Source organism: Balaenoptera acutorostrata, chromosome 14, assembly GCF_949987535.1.
Source record: "Balaenoptera acutorostrata chromosome 14, mBalAcu1.1, whole genome shotgun sequence".
Taxonomy (NCBI): Eukaryota; Metazoa; Chordata; class Mammalia; order Artiodactyla; family Balaenopteridae; genus Balaenoptera; species Balaenoptera acutorostrata.
This window is the reverse complement of record NC_080077.1, coordinates 26090554-26108152: the sequence shown is the minus strand read 5'-3', so window position 1 is coordinate 26108152 and position 17599 is coordinate 26090554. Positions and strand designations below refer to the sequence as shown.

Genomic DNA, 17599 nt, shown 5'->3' with positions numbered 1-17599 from the left:
ATTTTCCAACAGCTAATGAAAGACAAGAACCCAAAGATATATAAAACACAACTTATGATAATAAGATTTAAATAAAATGTTATCTTCACTTTTAATTTCATAATGATATTAAAAGACCAAAAACAAAAAGAAACTCTTTAAATGCAGCCAGGTAGAAGAGTTAGATCAGTTAGTTACAAGGGTATAGACATTACAGTTATAACTAACTCTTCAACAACAGATATTGAAGATAGCAGCATATCATCTTCAAAATGCTGATAAAAATCGGTCAATCTGGAAATATTTGCTCAGAAAAGCTATCTCAACAATGAGAGTAAAATAAATGTATTTTGTGTTTTTAAGAGTGCTTTTATTCCTTCATGAAAGGAAGATGAATAATGATTGCTAAAGGAAAATCTGATGCAAGAAAGATAGTAAGCCAAGAAATTTGTAAATATGTAGGTAAATCTAAACAAGAATTACCTAAGAGTGTCTTATTTTCGGACTCAAAAAACCAAACAAAAAAACACCCAGAATTGAAATGAGCTATGGAGCCATGAAAAGACATGGAGGAAACTTAACTGCATGTTGCTAAGTGAAAGAAGGCAATCTGAAAAGGCCACACACTGTATGATTCCAACTGTATGACATTCTGGAAGAGGCAAAACTATGAACAGTAAAAAGATCAGTGGTTGCCAAGGATTTGTGGGGAGGAGGGAAGGAATAAATAGGTGAATGGCAGGGGATTTTTAAGGCAGCGAAACTATTATTTTGTATGATACTATAATGATGAATACATGTTATTATACATTTGTCAAGAACCGTAGTACAACAGAATGAACCCTAATATTAAACTATGAACTTTAGCTAATAATAATGCATTAATATTGGTTCATTGATTATAACAAATCTACCTCACTAACGTAAGGTTAAAAATATGGTTAATTGGGGGTGGGGTAAAAAGGAATATGGGAACTCTGTATATTTTGCTCAGTATTTTCTGTAAGCCTAAAATTATCCACCCCCAAAAAATTAATAAATTTAAAAAAAAAAACAGAACTAAAATATCAGATCATTCAAGTTGGGGGTGGGGGTAGGGCTAAGGTGATCCAAGTTATTTGTATTATTTGAAAAAAATGATTAAGATCTGATTAAAATATTCAGAACCTTAAAGTCAATACTTAGAGAACAGTCATGGTTTTCAACCACACATGGAACACTTAAGAAAAACCAACCACATATTTTTATTTTGCTATAAAATTTTAAAGAACTGGTTTCATACAAATATGTCCTCTGAAAACAATCAAGCTTATTTATAAATCAAAAACAAGTGTAGGATTTCCCTGGTGGTCCAGTGGTTAGGAGTCCGCCTTCAAATGCAGGAGACGCGGGTTCGATCCCTGGTCAGGGAACTAAGATCCCACATGCCGTGGGGCAACTAAGCCCCGTCACAGCCATTAATAAATAAATAAATTTAAAAAAAAAAGTGTAAATGAAAAATCCTCTGACAGGTAGGAATTAAATGCATATCTAAATAAGTCTTAGATCAAACAAAAATATTTGAAATCTATAAATACTCAGAACTAAATAATGAAAGTTATACATATAAAAACTTGGTGGATGCAGCTAAAGCAATACTTAGAGGGTTATTTATAGCCCTAAAATGCTCATATTAGAAAAAAAGACTAAAAATTTCCAGGGTTAAGCATTCATCAAGAAATTTAGAATAATCAGAGCAGCAAATAAATTAAAAGAAAGTAGAAAAAAGCATTTTAGAGTGGAAATTAGTAAAATAGAAAACAAAGATAGAATCAAGAAGCCCAATATTGTCTTTAGAAAAGATTAATAAAATTGACAAATCTGTATAGTCTTGTTCAAAGATGAAAAAAATTACAAGGCACAAATAAAACTGGGGATGAAAAAAAAGAACTTAACCATAGATACAATTGTGATTTTCAAATAATATCAATGATGACAATACATTTGAAAACATAAAATCGGTCAACTTAGAGAAAAATAAAAATTTCTGAATATGTGAGACATTACCAAGATTCTAAGAGTCAGAGAGATACAAAAAGGTATAATCAGAGAAGTATTGCTCCCTCTTATCCCTATTGCCATGTTCTCATTCCTCCATCCATAGAGATGCTCCTTATTCTTTTTTATAGCTGCAGAGTGTGCTTTTGAAGGGACATATCAGTTTATTCAAACATTCTCCTGTATATGGGCATTTATGTTGTTTCAGATCCTATAATTTCTCATAAAATTCCAAAAAGAGAATGAGTTTTCAATTGTTATTCAAAAGCTGATTATCCAGATTTTGAATCCTTTATAGCCTTTATTATCCTTTAAATTTTTATTTTTCCTCTTGGTTAAAATCTCAAAAGAGAGAGCATGATCAGGAAATGAAATGTAATTGGGCCATATATAAGCTCTCCTGGGAAACTGTTGCCTTATTAGAACTCTAAGTGGAATAGTACGCTGGCCATGCAAAGGTAACAGGTTAAGTGTCATTTACATCCATTTCTGATATTAAAGAGATTCTAGTGAAAATTATTGCTTTGATTATTTCCCTATGTTTATATTTTGATTGAGAATGAGTCTCTCAATGCATTATTTGTGCTTATATTTTGATTATAAAGGATAGATTAAAATTAATTGTGATAAACTAGAGTAAAAGAAAAGAAGCAGAGGTAAATGTCTTGGAGCAGGCAGTTGTGGCCTACGTAAACAGAAGCTTCTCGTTTCTGGTTAGCTTGACACCTGATTAATTTATTGCCAAAAGAAAAAACATCCTCATATTGCTTAAATCTTTCTATATAATATTATTTAGAATAAACAGGACAACATTTTAGACAACAATCCAAAAGGTCCCTCCACCTAATTTTTATAGAATGGAATTTCCATAATTCTGTCTGTAATCACAAATCCAACAAAGATTTTATTCTGTTAGCATAAGTGTGTGTGTTTGCAGGGGCATGTATGGGGTGTTTAGCTTTTGTTCTTATTTGGACAAACTCACATAATTATTGACTGATGTCTATAGGGGAAAGAATATCAGGAAACTATACATTGTGACTTTAATAATATAACTATTTCAAAATGTTGAAATGTTTGTTGAAGGAAGAAATTTTGTGTCAATTATCGGGCTGCATATAGTCAAGATGTATTTGGAATTCATTTCTCTTTGATTTTGAATCTTGAAGTCAAATCCATCAAGCATTTTCATATGATAATATTTCTAAACTGATGAGAAGAGTTTAATGTAAAAAAGGACTTCAAAATACGTACTTAAATCAGAGTTATGAATGTTCTAATTGTTCTTTTCTATGTCTAAGATTAGCTCCTGCTTATTCATAAACTGTACTCGACCTAACATACGCCAGTTATGGTATTTGTTCTATTCCAAACTACTTGCTAAATTCCTTGTTCAGATTAAAATTTTCCTGAGAACATTTTTGGATAGTTTAAGTGACAATTGCTTAAACTTATTTTATTAGCAACATCTTTGGGGGGATTCTGACAAGCTCAAGTAAATGGCAGGACAGTGCATAGGCCCACTAATTAAGTTCCACCAACAGTTGAGTTTGAATAAGCAGAGACCACAGAGGAAGGCACTGGCCCAGAGGCTAGACGTAGTTTCAGCAGCTGACAGGACAACCCCAGGGTCCCCTCACATACTGCAGGTGCATGCAATCCACTAAAAGCCTCTCTCTGGTGAGGTCTTCTTCCTGACAGCATTCCAAAGAGTATTAGAGATCACACATAAAATGAGACACCAGCATTTCATTCTTTCCGAAGCATTCACGTGCCTATGAGATGTCAGGCCTCGACTGAGCTTTAGGAGAATGTAACTTAAAAGATAATTCTTTGTCTTCTACCAGTGAAGTAAAGAAAGACAGTCACACAATTTCAACACAAAATATAGCATGTGAACTAATGAAAGCATGTACATGGCACAGAAGCAGTCCAGAGGAGGTGGTAGTTGACTGTGCCTGGTGATAGAGGCAAATCAGGGAGGTGTCAAAACAGGGAGCCGTCAAAAAATAACTGATGCTAAAGAAAGAATAGAAGTTCTAATTTTTTCTATGAGTCTCGTATTTATGGTCATACCACATTTGCCATCTCTAGGATTGTACCCTAAATATAAGGCTGCTACACCTGTTAAAAGAGGAACGGCCTTCTTTGTCATATAAACTACCTTTGCTTCACCGACAGTGAGGCATTAGATATATCCAGACCTGGCTCCTGGAACTGTATCATCTTGGAAAACCTTGGAAATTTTTTCCCCAAGATTGCTTAATTCAAGCTTTAACTTCCTAATCTGCAAAATTAGGAGAAATTCTTATAACAAGAGTTATTGTAAGAAAAATATATAATATGATAATATATGACAATTTAAGTATCAAATAAATGAGGTTTTTCCACCCCGTCTAACCCACTCCCTGTCGTATATATGAATTAAAAAATATGTAAATTACATGAGAAATTTTAATCTAAATGTATCTACCTACTAGTTCCTGTTTTAAATTCATCAATTTGATTTCCATACATTTGTGATCATTATTCTATTTTAAATATGCTTAGATTTTCCATGATTCCAAGTATAGAAAACCAAAGGCCAAATGTTTGAAAATACTCAAGTTCATAACAAGAGAACACAGTAAGCTTATACATTTCATATCCTGCTCCCTGATTTTTCTGAAGAATTGAGATCTTAAAAAATACTCTTCCATTGTAGATAGAAATTTTAAAATAGTTGACTGCAGAAGGAGGGAAATTTCTGGGATGATGGAAATGTTTTATATCTTGTTTTAGGTGGTGATTACAGGAGTGAATAAAACTGTCAAAATTAATCAAACTGAACACAGAAGATCTTTGTGTTCTGTTTTATATTATTCCCTCATAAAAAGTTTTTTTTAAATCTTCTATTCAAACCTCCCTTTCCGTAAGTGCTCATATTCTTCCAAAGTAAACTTCATACCAATAATTTCTTTTTTTATTGTCATACTTGTTGGTTTAAAAAAGTCATTCTGGGGTAGCTTCTTTTTTCAGTCCATATTGTTAGTGGATTTAGTCAAACTGTTTATGTCTTTCCTTCCAGATTATCAGGGCCAAAGCTGAACAAAATCCAAGGCGAGATCTGCTGACCCTTAGGTGAACCCCTGGGCCTCCACCGGCTCTGATGCAGGCAGTGATTTGTCACAGTACTGCCTGCCATCTGCTGATTCGTTTTTCAGTCATCCTAATCCAATATGGTTATTTAATTCTTATAATAGCATCTTGAGAAAGTGCGCTGACCAGTTGGCTAAAATTCAAATGTATTTACTAACTTAGAAATTACATGTAAAAAAAAAAAAACCCTACCATTTTACAGGCATCTTTCATTTATTTCAATCTTCCCTGACCTTGAGTTTTCAAGGACTTTTTCTCCATTACTGACCCAGAAGATGAAATGTGTAACACAACAAAGTCAAACTCCCTTAAGTTCCACAAACCAGGAGAAAACCAAGAAGTCTTGGTAGTTCCTGATAATAAAAATGGGAAATTTATAATGTTGAGTTCAAGGGAATTAAGAAAAAATAGATCAATCAAATGGGTGAAGACAAGTCAATTTCAAAAGAGAGAAAGAGAGAGAGGGAGAAGGAAGAGAATTAAGTAGAACATGGAAAAACTCTTCTCTCCTCAGTTCTAAAATACATAGACAAGTCCTAAACAGAAAAATCTTAGCTAAAAACCTATTGAAATAACAGGAAGTGTTCTGCCTTTTAGTGTGGAGAAAAAAAGAAAAGAAAAAGGTCATCTACTATGGAGGCCTAAAAAAAAAGACTTTGATTGCTAAAATCCACACAGGTATAACTTTCTAGAGTTAAATACTATAGCATTTCTGTAAGCAGTTATAGCAAATTCAGGCTATTGGCTCTCTAGGCTAAGCATATCCCAATAAATTGAAGTCACACCAGAGAACATTATTTTATACAGCTCTTCAGTGAGCCCCTTTCTGAGTCAACTAACAATTTCCTAACTTATTTTTGAAATACAAAGCTGACTTAAATAAGTGTTATAATATTGGAATAACTGTGGGAATTCAGAGAACATTGTAATTCATTCCTAATTCAGGTGGAGGGCAGGAAATTGCAGGATATTACAACAGGGTGGCTTTCATGTGGGCCTCCAAAGATGGACAGATCTTGAAACTATTTTGTCTTGTTTGTATAACACATTTATGAAAAATTACAAAATGTGGATCAGCAAAAAGAAGAACCTTAGTCCCATAAGAGACAACTCATAATCCCACTAATTAGAAAAATTACCATTGTTAACACTGACTTTTTTCTATAAGCAGAGACATGGAAATTTATAATAAACATGCAGTTTTCTGACAAGTTTCTCTTAATGCATGGTAAGCATGTTTACATCTTTCTGGTATTTAGTTTCGGGTGATAAGATGTGTTTACCTTAATTTATTAACCAATTATCATTTTGTAGAATTTTAAAAATTTCTAGTTGTTTGTTACTATAGACATCTAAGATTTGTTAAAACATTTTTCAACAGTATATATATTTTTGAGTAGTCATCAAATTCTTTCTTTAGGAAAAATTCCTAGAAGTGGAATTGCTGACATATACTGATGTGTTCTTTTCTCTATAATCTATTAACTTGCTCTGTTTTACTATGTAACCCTCTTGATCTTACTTCTCTGTCCAACTACTGGATCACTTCTTTGATCCCCTTTCAAGCAACATAACTCAAGAGTTGTTGATGTTCACTACATCCAATTCTTCTTCTTTTTCTCTCTCATAACCATTCCAATCAGGCTTTTCCCCAACCACTCCACCAAAACTGCTCTTATCCAAACAACCAATGACACTCCTTCCCTCCATTTTGTTAAATCCCAGAGTAAATCTCATTCATCATATTACTTGATCACACAGTGGCTTCTGAGATAGATAATCATTCCCTCCTTATAGAAACGTTTTCTTCCCTTAGATCCAGGACACCACACGCTCTTGGTTTCTCTTCTCCCTCACTGGCCACTCACTCTGTCCCCCCATCCTACTGACCCTCATTCTCTTGTTGATCTCATTACGTCTCATAGTTTTAAATACCATCTCCCTGCCAATGGATTCCAGCTATTATCTGTGGTCTAGTTCTCACTCCTAAACTCCAAAGTCAAATACACAAACTCACACACATTGCAAACTTACCATGCCCAAAACTCAACTCCTGATCTTTACTCATCTTGCTTAAAAAACAAAACAACATGCCCCATCCAGTCTTTCCCCTTCAATGGTCATCCTTCTTATTACTCAAGTCTAAAACAGAATCCTCCTTCCTCCTTGATCTTTTTTCAATCTTATACCACCTTTAGTTCATGAAATCTTATTGACTCTAAGTCTAAAATATATCTAGAACCTCACCACCTCCACTTCTGCTAGTCTGGTCCATTATTTCTCCCCTGATTTAAAGAGCCCCAACTGGTCTCTCTGCTTTTGCCCTTAATCCCTGTAACTATTTCCAATGCAGAGGACCAAGTGATTCTTTTAAAATGGAAGTCAGATCTTGTCACTCCTCTCCTTCTCCATTTGACTCAGAATAAAAGCCAAATTCCTACAATGCTCTATAAACCCTGCACTCTGTGGTGCCCGACCACCTCCCACCCATGTATTCTCCCCGACCTTGTCTTCCACCTTCTACTTTTTTCCTGGCTCACTGCTCCAGCCCCCCTGACCTACTAGCCACTCTGAGAACTCATCAGGCACATGACTGCCTCAGGGCCTTTGCACTGGCTATTTCCTTTGTCTGCAGTGCTCTTCCTTCTGATACCTTCATGGCTCAGTCCCTTGAATCCTTCAGCTTTTTACACAAATATCACTTTCCCTGTGAGATCCTAATTGACTTCCCACTTTAAAAATGCCTCCCCCTTTCAGCGTTTACTCTGCTCCTTCTCTGCTTTTTCTCCACAGCATTTATCACCTTCTGATGTATTACATATGTTATTTATGTAATATGTTTCTTTTTCTTGGTCCCCCCAAAAATGTATCCATAAAAGCAGTAATTTTTTTCTGATTCATTCAATACTGGAGGAGGGTCAACATTACAGATTCACATTTTATGCTTTTGATCCAGATTTCCAACTTGCTTATTTGCTTCTCAAGAAAGGAAAGTATTTAAATAAGTAGATAATATGGAGAAGGAGGGACTTCCCTGGTGGCACAGTGGTTAAGAATCCGCCTGCCAATGCAGGGGACACGGGTTCGAGCCCTGGTCCAGGAAGATCCCACATACCGCAGAGCAGCTAAGTCCGTGTGCCACAACTACTGAGGCTGTGCTCTAGAGCCCGCGAGCCACAACTACTGAAGCTCAAGCTCCTAGAGCCGGTGCTCTGCAACAAGAGAAGCCAGCGCAATGAGAAGCCTGTGCACCGCAACAAAGAGTAGCCCCCACTCACCACAACTAGAGGAAGCCCACATGCAGCAACGAAGACCCAATGCAGCCAAAGATAAATAAATAAATTTATTTTTAAAAAAAAAGATGGAGAAGGAGTTGAGGGCATAGTATTGGCAAAACCACTGACATGCAAAAAAGCAAAATAGTGCACTGGTCTCCAGGTGCTCCTGATGTTTCAAAGTGGGGATACAGGATTGACTTAAAATAGGAACACATCCATGGAACAAAGCAACATGTTAACTGAAAGCACAAAATCAATTCATTCCACATGAAGAACAGAAAGGATGAAATGACAAAGGTGTTCCACACTAGGATACTGATTGAGGCACTGGGACACAGTGAAAATTTTTTATCACAAATAAGTTTGACAAAGTGCCAAAGTGTATTGGGGAGGGCAGCTGTCTTTGAAAAGGTAATGAAAACCATGGATCCTCCCACGAAAATTAGATGTACCTAAAAGTTTAGAGAGTTTACCACCCTCCCCAAAACCTATCCATAGACTACCATGGGCCAAAGATTGAGAATCCTAATTAAGAGAAAAGAATCCCACTTAAATATTATTTCAGCATCATAACAATCACTTGAATGAAAAGGATGCCTGGATTAAAAACATGGGTAGTTGCAATTCTGAGCTGTAACATTTTGAGTAAATATTTGAAGCTAAAGTTTACTCTACTAAAAGAAAGGATCCAACTGCCATGTCTTAAATGTCCAGTAGAATTAAACATCCCAAAGTTACCTCAGTGAATGTGTAAACTGAAAGTTTCTTATTGCTTGATATAAATAATTTTATAAAGTTCACAAGGTAATCAGAACTAAGACTACGAAAACAGCAAACATTCCATCCAAACAGTCGGAGCTATTGTCTCTCTGGCTTCTGTACAATTTTATCATTTAGTGTCTTTCATCTAAATAATTCACAAAAGTGATATTAATGAGTCTTGCTTCACTACCGAATACTCCTTCTCTCTGTACCACAGAATCCAGAAATAATTAAAGGAAATTCAGCTTGGGTAGTTCTTGCTCAGCTATATGTCTGGAGAGGGATATGGTAAGGGAAGGGAGAGGGTCGTATTTACATCTAAATACAAACAGCTCTTTATTCACTGAGACCATTCGCGACACTATAATAACACGAATGCGAAGAACTCCTCTGCCTGAAATCTATTCCATATCCGATATCTGATGCCAATCCTTACCGTGATAAAGGCCACAAAAGCAAACCCAGAGGCACTGAATTTAAATATAGTCCTGAGAGGTCTCTCTGGTTGGTTTCTTTTCCCTGTTGACACTCAGAAGAAATTTACCAACAGCCATCAGCTGAATTCATCCAAGCTGGATGCAGGCCAAGAAGCAGCAGTATTGTTGAAATCTGGGCGGCGAGGCGGAAGGGTGACTGGCACACCAGTCGGGTGAAAACATGCGGGAACTGATGGGCAGCAGCTGGAAGTTCGGCCACGCTGGCAGGGGGACATACGAGTGGTTAACCAGTGAACCGAGCCTACCTCTTCCGGAAACCCATCTGCAGGTTTGTACCTATGACTTATGCCTTTTCTTCCCCAAAGTATCTTTGTTAGCTTTAAAACCAACAATGCCTACATTTTTAGGAAAACTTATTGGCAACATTTTGTATTACATGTGTGACAAAAATATGAATTCACTGACTGGCTTGGTCTAAGGAACTACCTTGAAAGTTGGTATCTTTTGACAATGATAAACTCAAGTAAAACTTGTCACAAATATATTCTAAGAACACTTGATATACCAAATATATCAAAGAACACCGAAGCTAGAAGTCAACAAATTTTTATGCCTTGGTATGACAACTTTGTTCTTTGCTCAGTCTACATAAAAAAAGAGCGAGAGAGAGAGACTCCCTTTGGCTCTCCAGCTGTTTCTAAGAGTTAGCAGAAGCGAAGGATCTTACTTCAGGAAGGGCAGCAGAGGGTTAAGGAGGCTTTGCCTCTCACTAAGAAATGCAGCAGCTGTTTTGCTTTACCTTGGAAATCCCCAAAGAAGTCTCAATCTGAGGCGTCATTAAGGAAAAATACTTGTAGAAACCTAAAAACTCAGAATTAATTTTACAATCAGCAGGGAAATGAGTGATACTACTGTCCCACCAGAAAGGGGGAAACAAACCTATTTCCTTGTTTTCTGGAAAATCGAGTGGTGAGATTGGTATTTAAATTCTCTAAAACCACTTTTAACAGAAATAAATTATACACATATGTATGATATATCCTGCAGCAGTTACACTTTCTATTGGTTATTTCTTTAAAGTATTCCCTGAACAGCAAAGTCCTTGAGAAATATTAAAAGTTAAAAAACCACGTTGAGGGTAGTGAAACAATTAGAATATTTGACTAAAAAAAGACATCTTGGAAGGGTAAGGTGGGACAAAGTGAGAGAGTGACATATACATATATACACTACCAAATGTAAAATAGATAGCTAGTGGGAAGCAGCCGCATAGCACAGGGAGAACAGCTCGGTGCTTTGTGACCACCTAGAGGGGTGGGATAGGGAGGGTGGGAGGGAGGGAGATGCAAGAGGGAAGAGATATGGGGACATATGTATATGTATAGCTGATTCACTTTGTTATAAAGCAGAAACTAACACACCATTGTAAAGCAATTATACTCCAATAAAGATGTTAAAAAAGAAAAAGACATCCTTTCTGCATTAACAAAATCCACAACAATTTGAACCAATATACCATGAATCATTAAATAAACAAATTAAGGATACCGTCATAAATTTGTTCATAGCTCTGTGATCTCTTAACTAGGAAGAAAGAAGAGTTCTTTGTCTTAAGAAACTGTCCTAATCTGCGGTATTACATAAGTCTTTCAGTGCCACTCAATATTTGGACAAAATAACCAATGGACGTACCAATTACAGAAGGGGACTGTAGCATCTCTCTTTTCACAAATTTTTGCAACTAATAGCATTAATAGCATAATGGTAAGCAAGAGGGTCTATTACAGAAAAGCTTTTAAATAGAATATTAAGTATTTCCATATTCTATGCATACTGAAGTTAGAGGGTTTAATAGAGTATTTAAAATTTGATGCCCACAACTGTTTAGAAACTATTATCATCCACGTTACTGAAGGAGAATGAAGGAAAAATCAGTTATGCAAAATGGCTCTTGTTTGTCAAGGTTGAAGAGTGATTAAGTATTAAGAGATAATAGCTTTAACATTTTCAGTGATTCATCTAGTGGAAGAAAATAAATGTAGTTAAATTGCTTTTTCAGTCCAACTTGATTTTTTAATAACTGTAGTAAATTTATTTGAGTTCTTATAGCTTTTATAATCAAAGTCCTTGTTACAGCACAACAGATTTTAATAGTTCTGATAAACTAGATTATGTGTGAGAAAACAGAAAGAATTCATAGTTCACTGATTCATTAAATTCTCATGCCAACCCTCCAAAAAAGATGTTCTTATTCTCATTTCATAGAGAAGAAAAAGTAGACACAGAGGGGGCACAGACCATGGTTCATGGTCACGCAGGTATCAGAAGGTCATATTGGAATTCAAGACCACAGCTGTCAAAGCCCAAAGACGATGTTCTTCTTCCCAAGAAGACCTTTAATTGTACGCACTTTAACTTAAAATATCTTAACTCATATCTCAGAGAAAACAAAATATTTAGCAGTGTAAATATTAAATAAACCATCTAATTTTGAGTTAGAATTAACAACATAGTTGTAAATTCTTTAGGAATTAAAGATTATACGAACAACACTAGATAAATCAGTCTCTTAAGAGGTCAAGACGAGCAAAACATTTGTTCTTTCCACCAAAATCAAGGCAAAAACCTCAGCTTTCATAGTTTTATTACTATAAGTTTTATTTTAAATCAGTAGATAAAGATCTTAATATGTTGTTTCTTTAAACACAATTATAAGGCTTTACACTGTTTTCTTTTCCTCTGTAGTAGTATATATTAACATTCACATGTGTTGTGAATGAACAGAGAAGCTTTTTAATACTTCATTATTTCTTAGTAGCTTTGTGTAAAGCGATGTCTATGCAATTTGGAACAGGACTTAATTTTTCATATGGCTTTTCTACCTTGCTGTTGGAGTATCATTTCATGCCTACTATTTACTCCATCAAGAACCATCATTATTCTTGTGAGCTGATACAATAAAATCAATACCTTTTAGGTTGCTTAAGAATGAATTTATCTGCAATTCTTGGGCTTCCCTGGTGGCGCAGTGGTTAAGAATCCGCCTGCCAATGCAGGGGACACGGGTTCAAGCCCTGGCCCACGAAGATCCCACATGCTGCGGAGCAACTAAGCCCAGGCGCCACAACTACTGAGCCTGCGCTCTAGAGCCCGTGAGCCACAACTACTGAAGCCCCAGCGCCTAGAGCCCATGCTCCGCAACAGGAGAAGCCACCGCAATGAGAAGCCCGCGCACGGCAATGAAGAGTACCCCCGCTCGCCGCAACTAAAGAAAGCCTGCGCGCAGCAACAAGGACCCAACACAGCCAAAAATAGATAGATAAATAAATAAATTTAAAAAAAAAAAGAATCCGCCTGTCAAGGCAGGGGACACGGGTTCGAGCCCTGGCCCGGGAAGATCCCACATGCCGCGAAGCAACTCAGCCCGTGTGCCACAACTATTGAGGCTGTGCTCTAGAGCCCGCGAGCCACAACTACTGAGCCTGTGTGCCACAACTACTGAAGCCCACGAACCTAGAGCCCGTGCTCCACAACAAGAGAAGCCACTGCAATGAGAAGCCCATGCACCACAACGAAGAGTAGCACCCCACTCACTGCAACCAGAGAAGAGCCACGCACAGCAACAAAGACCCAACACAGCCAAAAATAAAATAAATAAATAAATTTATCTGCAATTCTTTTTCTTGAGAGAATTCCAAATTTCCATATTTATCTTACAAATACTGCAAAAACATACTGAGGAAATTTCAAAATCTCAATCATCATAAGCATCAGCTATCCAATCGGATTTCAAATGTTGATTATATGAGATATGAGCACATAACAATGTCAGATTTTACTCTAGAATTAAAGAAGTCAGTTCCATATAATCCTTCTGTGGCAATAAAACATTATTGGTCTAATTCTAAACAAAATAAGTACATAAATAGGAAGAGTTCTCATTCAAAGAATGAGTGATGGACCTGCCAACTAAAATTTATCCTAATATTTTTACTTCAGTGGAAATATTGTAGGGTACCCTTGTGTACTTTTGACATTCTGAATTCATACTTTATCACGGAAGTGCACTTTACTTCATGCAGGCTCGAGCTCATTGGCATAAATGAATGATTAGAGTGATTTTTAGAGTGAGTAAATGATAAGGAGAATACAAGATGAAGACAAAGATCAGCCTAAGAAATGCAGGGGTCTTCTTTCCCCATCTTCTAATTCAATTCCATTCCCTAACTCCAGGGCACCTGGAAGGTAAGTTCCACCCAGGCAGATGTGGAGCCCTTCCTGTACATCCTTCTTCCAGCCACCGTCCTGCTCTTCCTGGCCTTTCTGCTGCTTTTCCTGTATCGCCACTGCCAGGCGTCTCGGCCCCAGGGGCAGGTTTCCGGCCTCGGCCTTCCAGAGCACCCGCCTGCAGGAGAGGTGACCGACTTCCTGCCGGGCTTACCCTGGAGCAGCGAGCAGACCTTCCCTTACTCCCCACTGCCCGGGGAGGCAGCCCTTCTCTCGTGTTCGCCACCCTCCTATGAAGAGGCCACCAGGAACGCCCCTGGAGGAGAGGCTCTGGATACGGGCCTTCAGTATAAAGCGGGTTCACCTGGACTGGACGTGCCGCTATAAACTGCTCTTGTAACCATTAAAACACAGCTCTCCACCCTTCACTGAGCCCGCCTGAGCAGGGGCACTAGGGCCTCTGGACCTAAGAAGCTGCAATTCACTGGCCGACACCTGGATGAATGGGGATGGGGGGAGCTTGACAAACGTCAATCTTGTTAACGCATTTTCAAGTTCCTTAGGGAAAAATCTCCCCAGGTTGTTCTAATGATGACCGGGCTCTTTTATAACGTATAACGGCCCTGAGAAAAACAAGAAAGTTCTATGCGAGTTGAGGAAGAAAAAGAATTACTAGTGAACATAGGAAATAGCTCTGAAAAGAAAGAAAAACAGAAAAATGTTGATAAGCCAAAGATAACTGCTTTTGCCACCAAAATAAAACTTTTCTTCCTACACAAGTTTTTCAGGGCCTCATCATTTCACTTCTGTGTGAAGATGCATGGAGAGTTCTAGAAGGTGAGAGAAACACCTCTAGAGCTGTAGTAGTAAATAATGGTGAAATGTCTCAATATTAATAATAAAGAACAGACACTTGCAAACATTTTAGTTTAAGAAAAAAATAAAGCTCTCCAAAGTTCTCTCCTTTGTAGTTTTGCTCTTGCTTACATTCTGATTTGCTTCCTAGAATGAGAGGATTTGGCTTAGTTACATGTGAATGTCTCCCACTAGAATATTGCGGGTTGTCTGACCGTGCAGTGGCAGAACAAAGGGTAGCTGCTCTGACGCATTATCTTGGGGGACACAGTGACAGTGTGTGCCTTCACCAAGCAGCAGGAACAAGAATAGAAATCAGTTTAACACTGGAAGGGAAAAGTCGAAATCTTGGATCACATGGTAAAGAGAAACACAGATAAGCTCTAACAGGAATCTTATACATCACATAGTTCAAACTCTTGCTTTGCCGATGTCAAAACTAGAGCTCAGAGAGGTTAAGTAACTTGTCCAGTGTTAAATACCACCTAAGAGGCAGAGCTGGGACCAGAAGCCTGGCATCTCCATCCTGGGCCAGAGCAGCTTCCACGGTGCCAGCTGGTCTCCCAAGAAATTGCAAATGTGGAATTTCAGTCCCTGCTCCTGACTGGGGGTCAGGGCTCACAACAGGATGGACATAGCTCTGAGTTTGGAATGGGATACAAATCTCCCTCCATGATTTTCAAATGGGGAGGTAGAAGTGGGTCATGTACCACTTGGGGGCTGTATCAGGATACCTATGGGGGTGGGTATCAGGATAAGAACCACACATGGTTCTTTTTTTTTTTTTTTTTTTTTTTTTAATGAGGGTCTTGAATCAGATGCGTATGTTTGATTGATTGATTGATTGATTTTGGCTGTGTTGGGTCTTCGTTTCTGTGCGAGGGCTTTCTCCAGTTGTGGCAAGCGGGGGCCACTCTTCATCGCGATGCGCGGGCCTCTCACCGTCGCGGCCTCTCTCGTTGCGGAGCACAGGCTCCAGACGCGCAGGCTCAGCAGTTGTGGCTCACGGGCCCAGCCGCTCTGCGGCATGTGGGATCTTCCCAGGCCAGGGCTCGAACCCGTGTCCCCTGCATTAGCAGGCAGATTCTCAACCACTGCGCCACCAGGGAAGCCCCACACATGGTTCTTAAACTCGTACTCATTGCTGTAATTTCGGGGGGGGGGGGGAAATATTTTTAGTGTTTTCACAGTATAAACTGCAAAACTAAACAACCTTTTGATGGTTCAAAATGAACAAAAAATGACTCTTTAAAGCTTTTTTGACATGAACATTTTTATGCTAGATATGCAACGTGGTACAGTTTTAGAAAAATAAAGTAGGATGCGTTTTCAAATGTAATCTGAAAGAAATAAAGTAATTTCTTTGAGGGCTGAAGCAAAATATAATCTATTTGAGTGAAAAATCAATAATATTTCTTTCAGGAAAATTGTACTGAACAATTCTCTAATGATCTTTAAGGGAAGTAAATAAACAAATGGAAATGAGAAGCTCAGCAGACAGCCTTCTGTTTTTAATCCTAAGAATCTAGTTCTCTTGTGAGACTCTGTTGAGTCCTTCCCAACTGCCATTTCTTCCTCTTCCCTTGTTAACAGAACCCTGATTTGGTTCTGGGATCCTGGAACCACCTGTGAGAGGCAGACCAGATCCCGCCCGATGACAGGGGACGCATCATGATAATTAATTATGGTGATCTCAATTCCTTCACCTGTGGCTGATTTGGTCTTTGGGAATGAAGGAGATATCTACACAGGAGAGGCTTGGTCTAAAAAAGATTGCCTCATATTAAAAATAAATGCATGGAAGGAGATACTCTTCCTTCTTGCTGGATGTTATGTATCTGCATGTGATGCTTAGAGCTGCAACAGCCATCCTGCAACCATAAGGCAAGACATCAGCCAGGACTAGTATTGAGGATAGTAGAGTAGAAAGATGGAAAACACCTGGGTTGATGATTGTCAAGCAGCTGAATAACCCTGCAACTGTCTACATTTTAATGAGAGAATACCTTTCCCACTGCTTAAAGCCATTTAAGCCATGCTTGTTACTTGTAGACAAAAGCATCCCAATTGCCACAATTTCAAAGGCTAATAAGGAAATGCGTTGCCGTGTTTAAAAATGTTCTGGTAGACTTACTTGAAATAAGTAGTCAATGTTAGGAGTCATTGAAGATGTTGCCAATGATGTAGCTAAGGAAACATTTTCTCTTATGGAACCAAACTGAAGAATTGAAGAAAATAAACTACAGCTAAACTATTGCCAAACTACAGCCCCTAGGCCAAATGCCACTTGCAACCTGTTAATTGTACATCCTGTGAGACAAGACTGATTTTTACAGTTTTTAATAGTTAAAAAAAAAGAAAAATATTTCATGACGCATGAAAACTATATGAATTAGAATTTTGGTGGCTAGAAATAAAGTTACTGGAACCCAGCCACGCCCACTTGCCTATGGCTGCTACATCCAGAGTTGGGTGATTACAACAGAGACCCTATGACCTTCAAAGCCCAAAATATTTACTATCCGTTCCTTTAGCGAAGAAGTCTGCCGAGACCTGCTGCACACCAGTGGACTTCAACCCTAGTTCCATGGTAGAATTACGCGAGGAACTGCTAGAAATACTGATACCAAGACCCATCTAGACCAATTAAACAGAAATAGAGCCAGTGATTCTAATAGAAGGCAAGGCTGAAAGTCCTCTCTCTAGGTAATGTGGGCGGGTACAAACTACAGGTGAGCTTCAATGCGGACAGATGTACGGTAACAGGTTTAGAGAAAACTAGATCTGTAAATCTAGCTTTGAACCATCATTTATAACCCAGCATTCTCTGTAAACCCCTTCCTGAAGCCATCAGCCTAATGTGCGTCTGCCACCAATTCAATTCAC

General features: G+C 38.0%; 1 protein-coding gene across 1 annotated transcript; it reads left to right on the top strand.

The window, feature by feature from the left end:
- Window positions 1-9851: 9851 nt before the first annotated feature.
- Window positions 9852-14245, top strand: SMIM28 (small integral membrane protein 28). Its single transcript, XM_028168654.2, has 2 exons — window positions 9852-9959; window positions 13865-14245. The coding sequence occupies exons 1-2, from the start codon at window positions 9852-9854 to the stop codon at window positions 14243-14245; spliced, it is 489 nt and encodes a 162-aa protein (XP_028024455.2).
- Window positions 14246-17599: the final 3354 nt, after the last annotated feature.

Bases quoted from the DNA above. Each gene is read 5' to 3' on its own strand.
- SMIM28 (XM_028168654.2), top strand. From the start codon at position 9,852: ATGCGGGAACTGATGGGCAGCAGCTGGAAGTTCGGCCACGCTGGCAGG. The intron at 9,960-13,864 runs GTTTGTACCTAT...CCCTAACTCCAG, and splicing joins TTCCGGAAACCCATCTGCAG to GGCACCTGGAAGGTAAGTTC.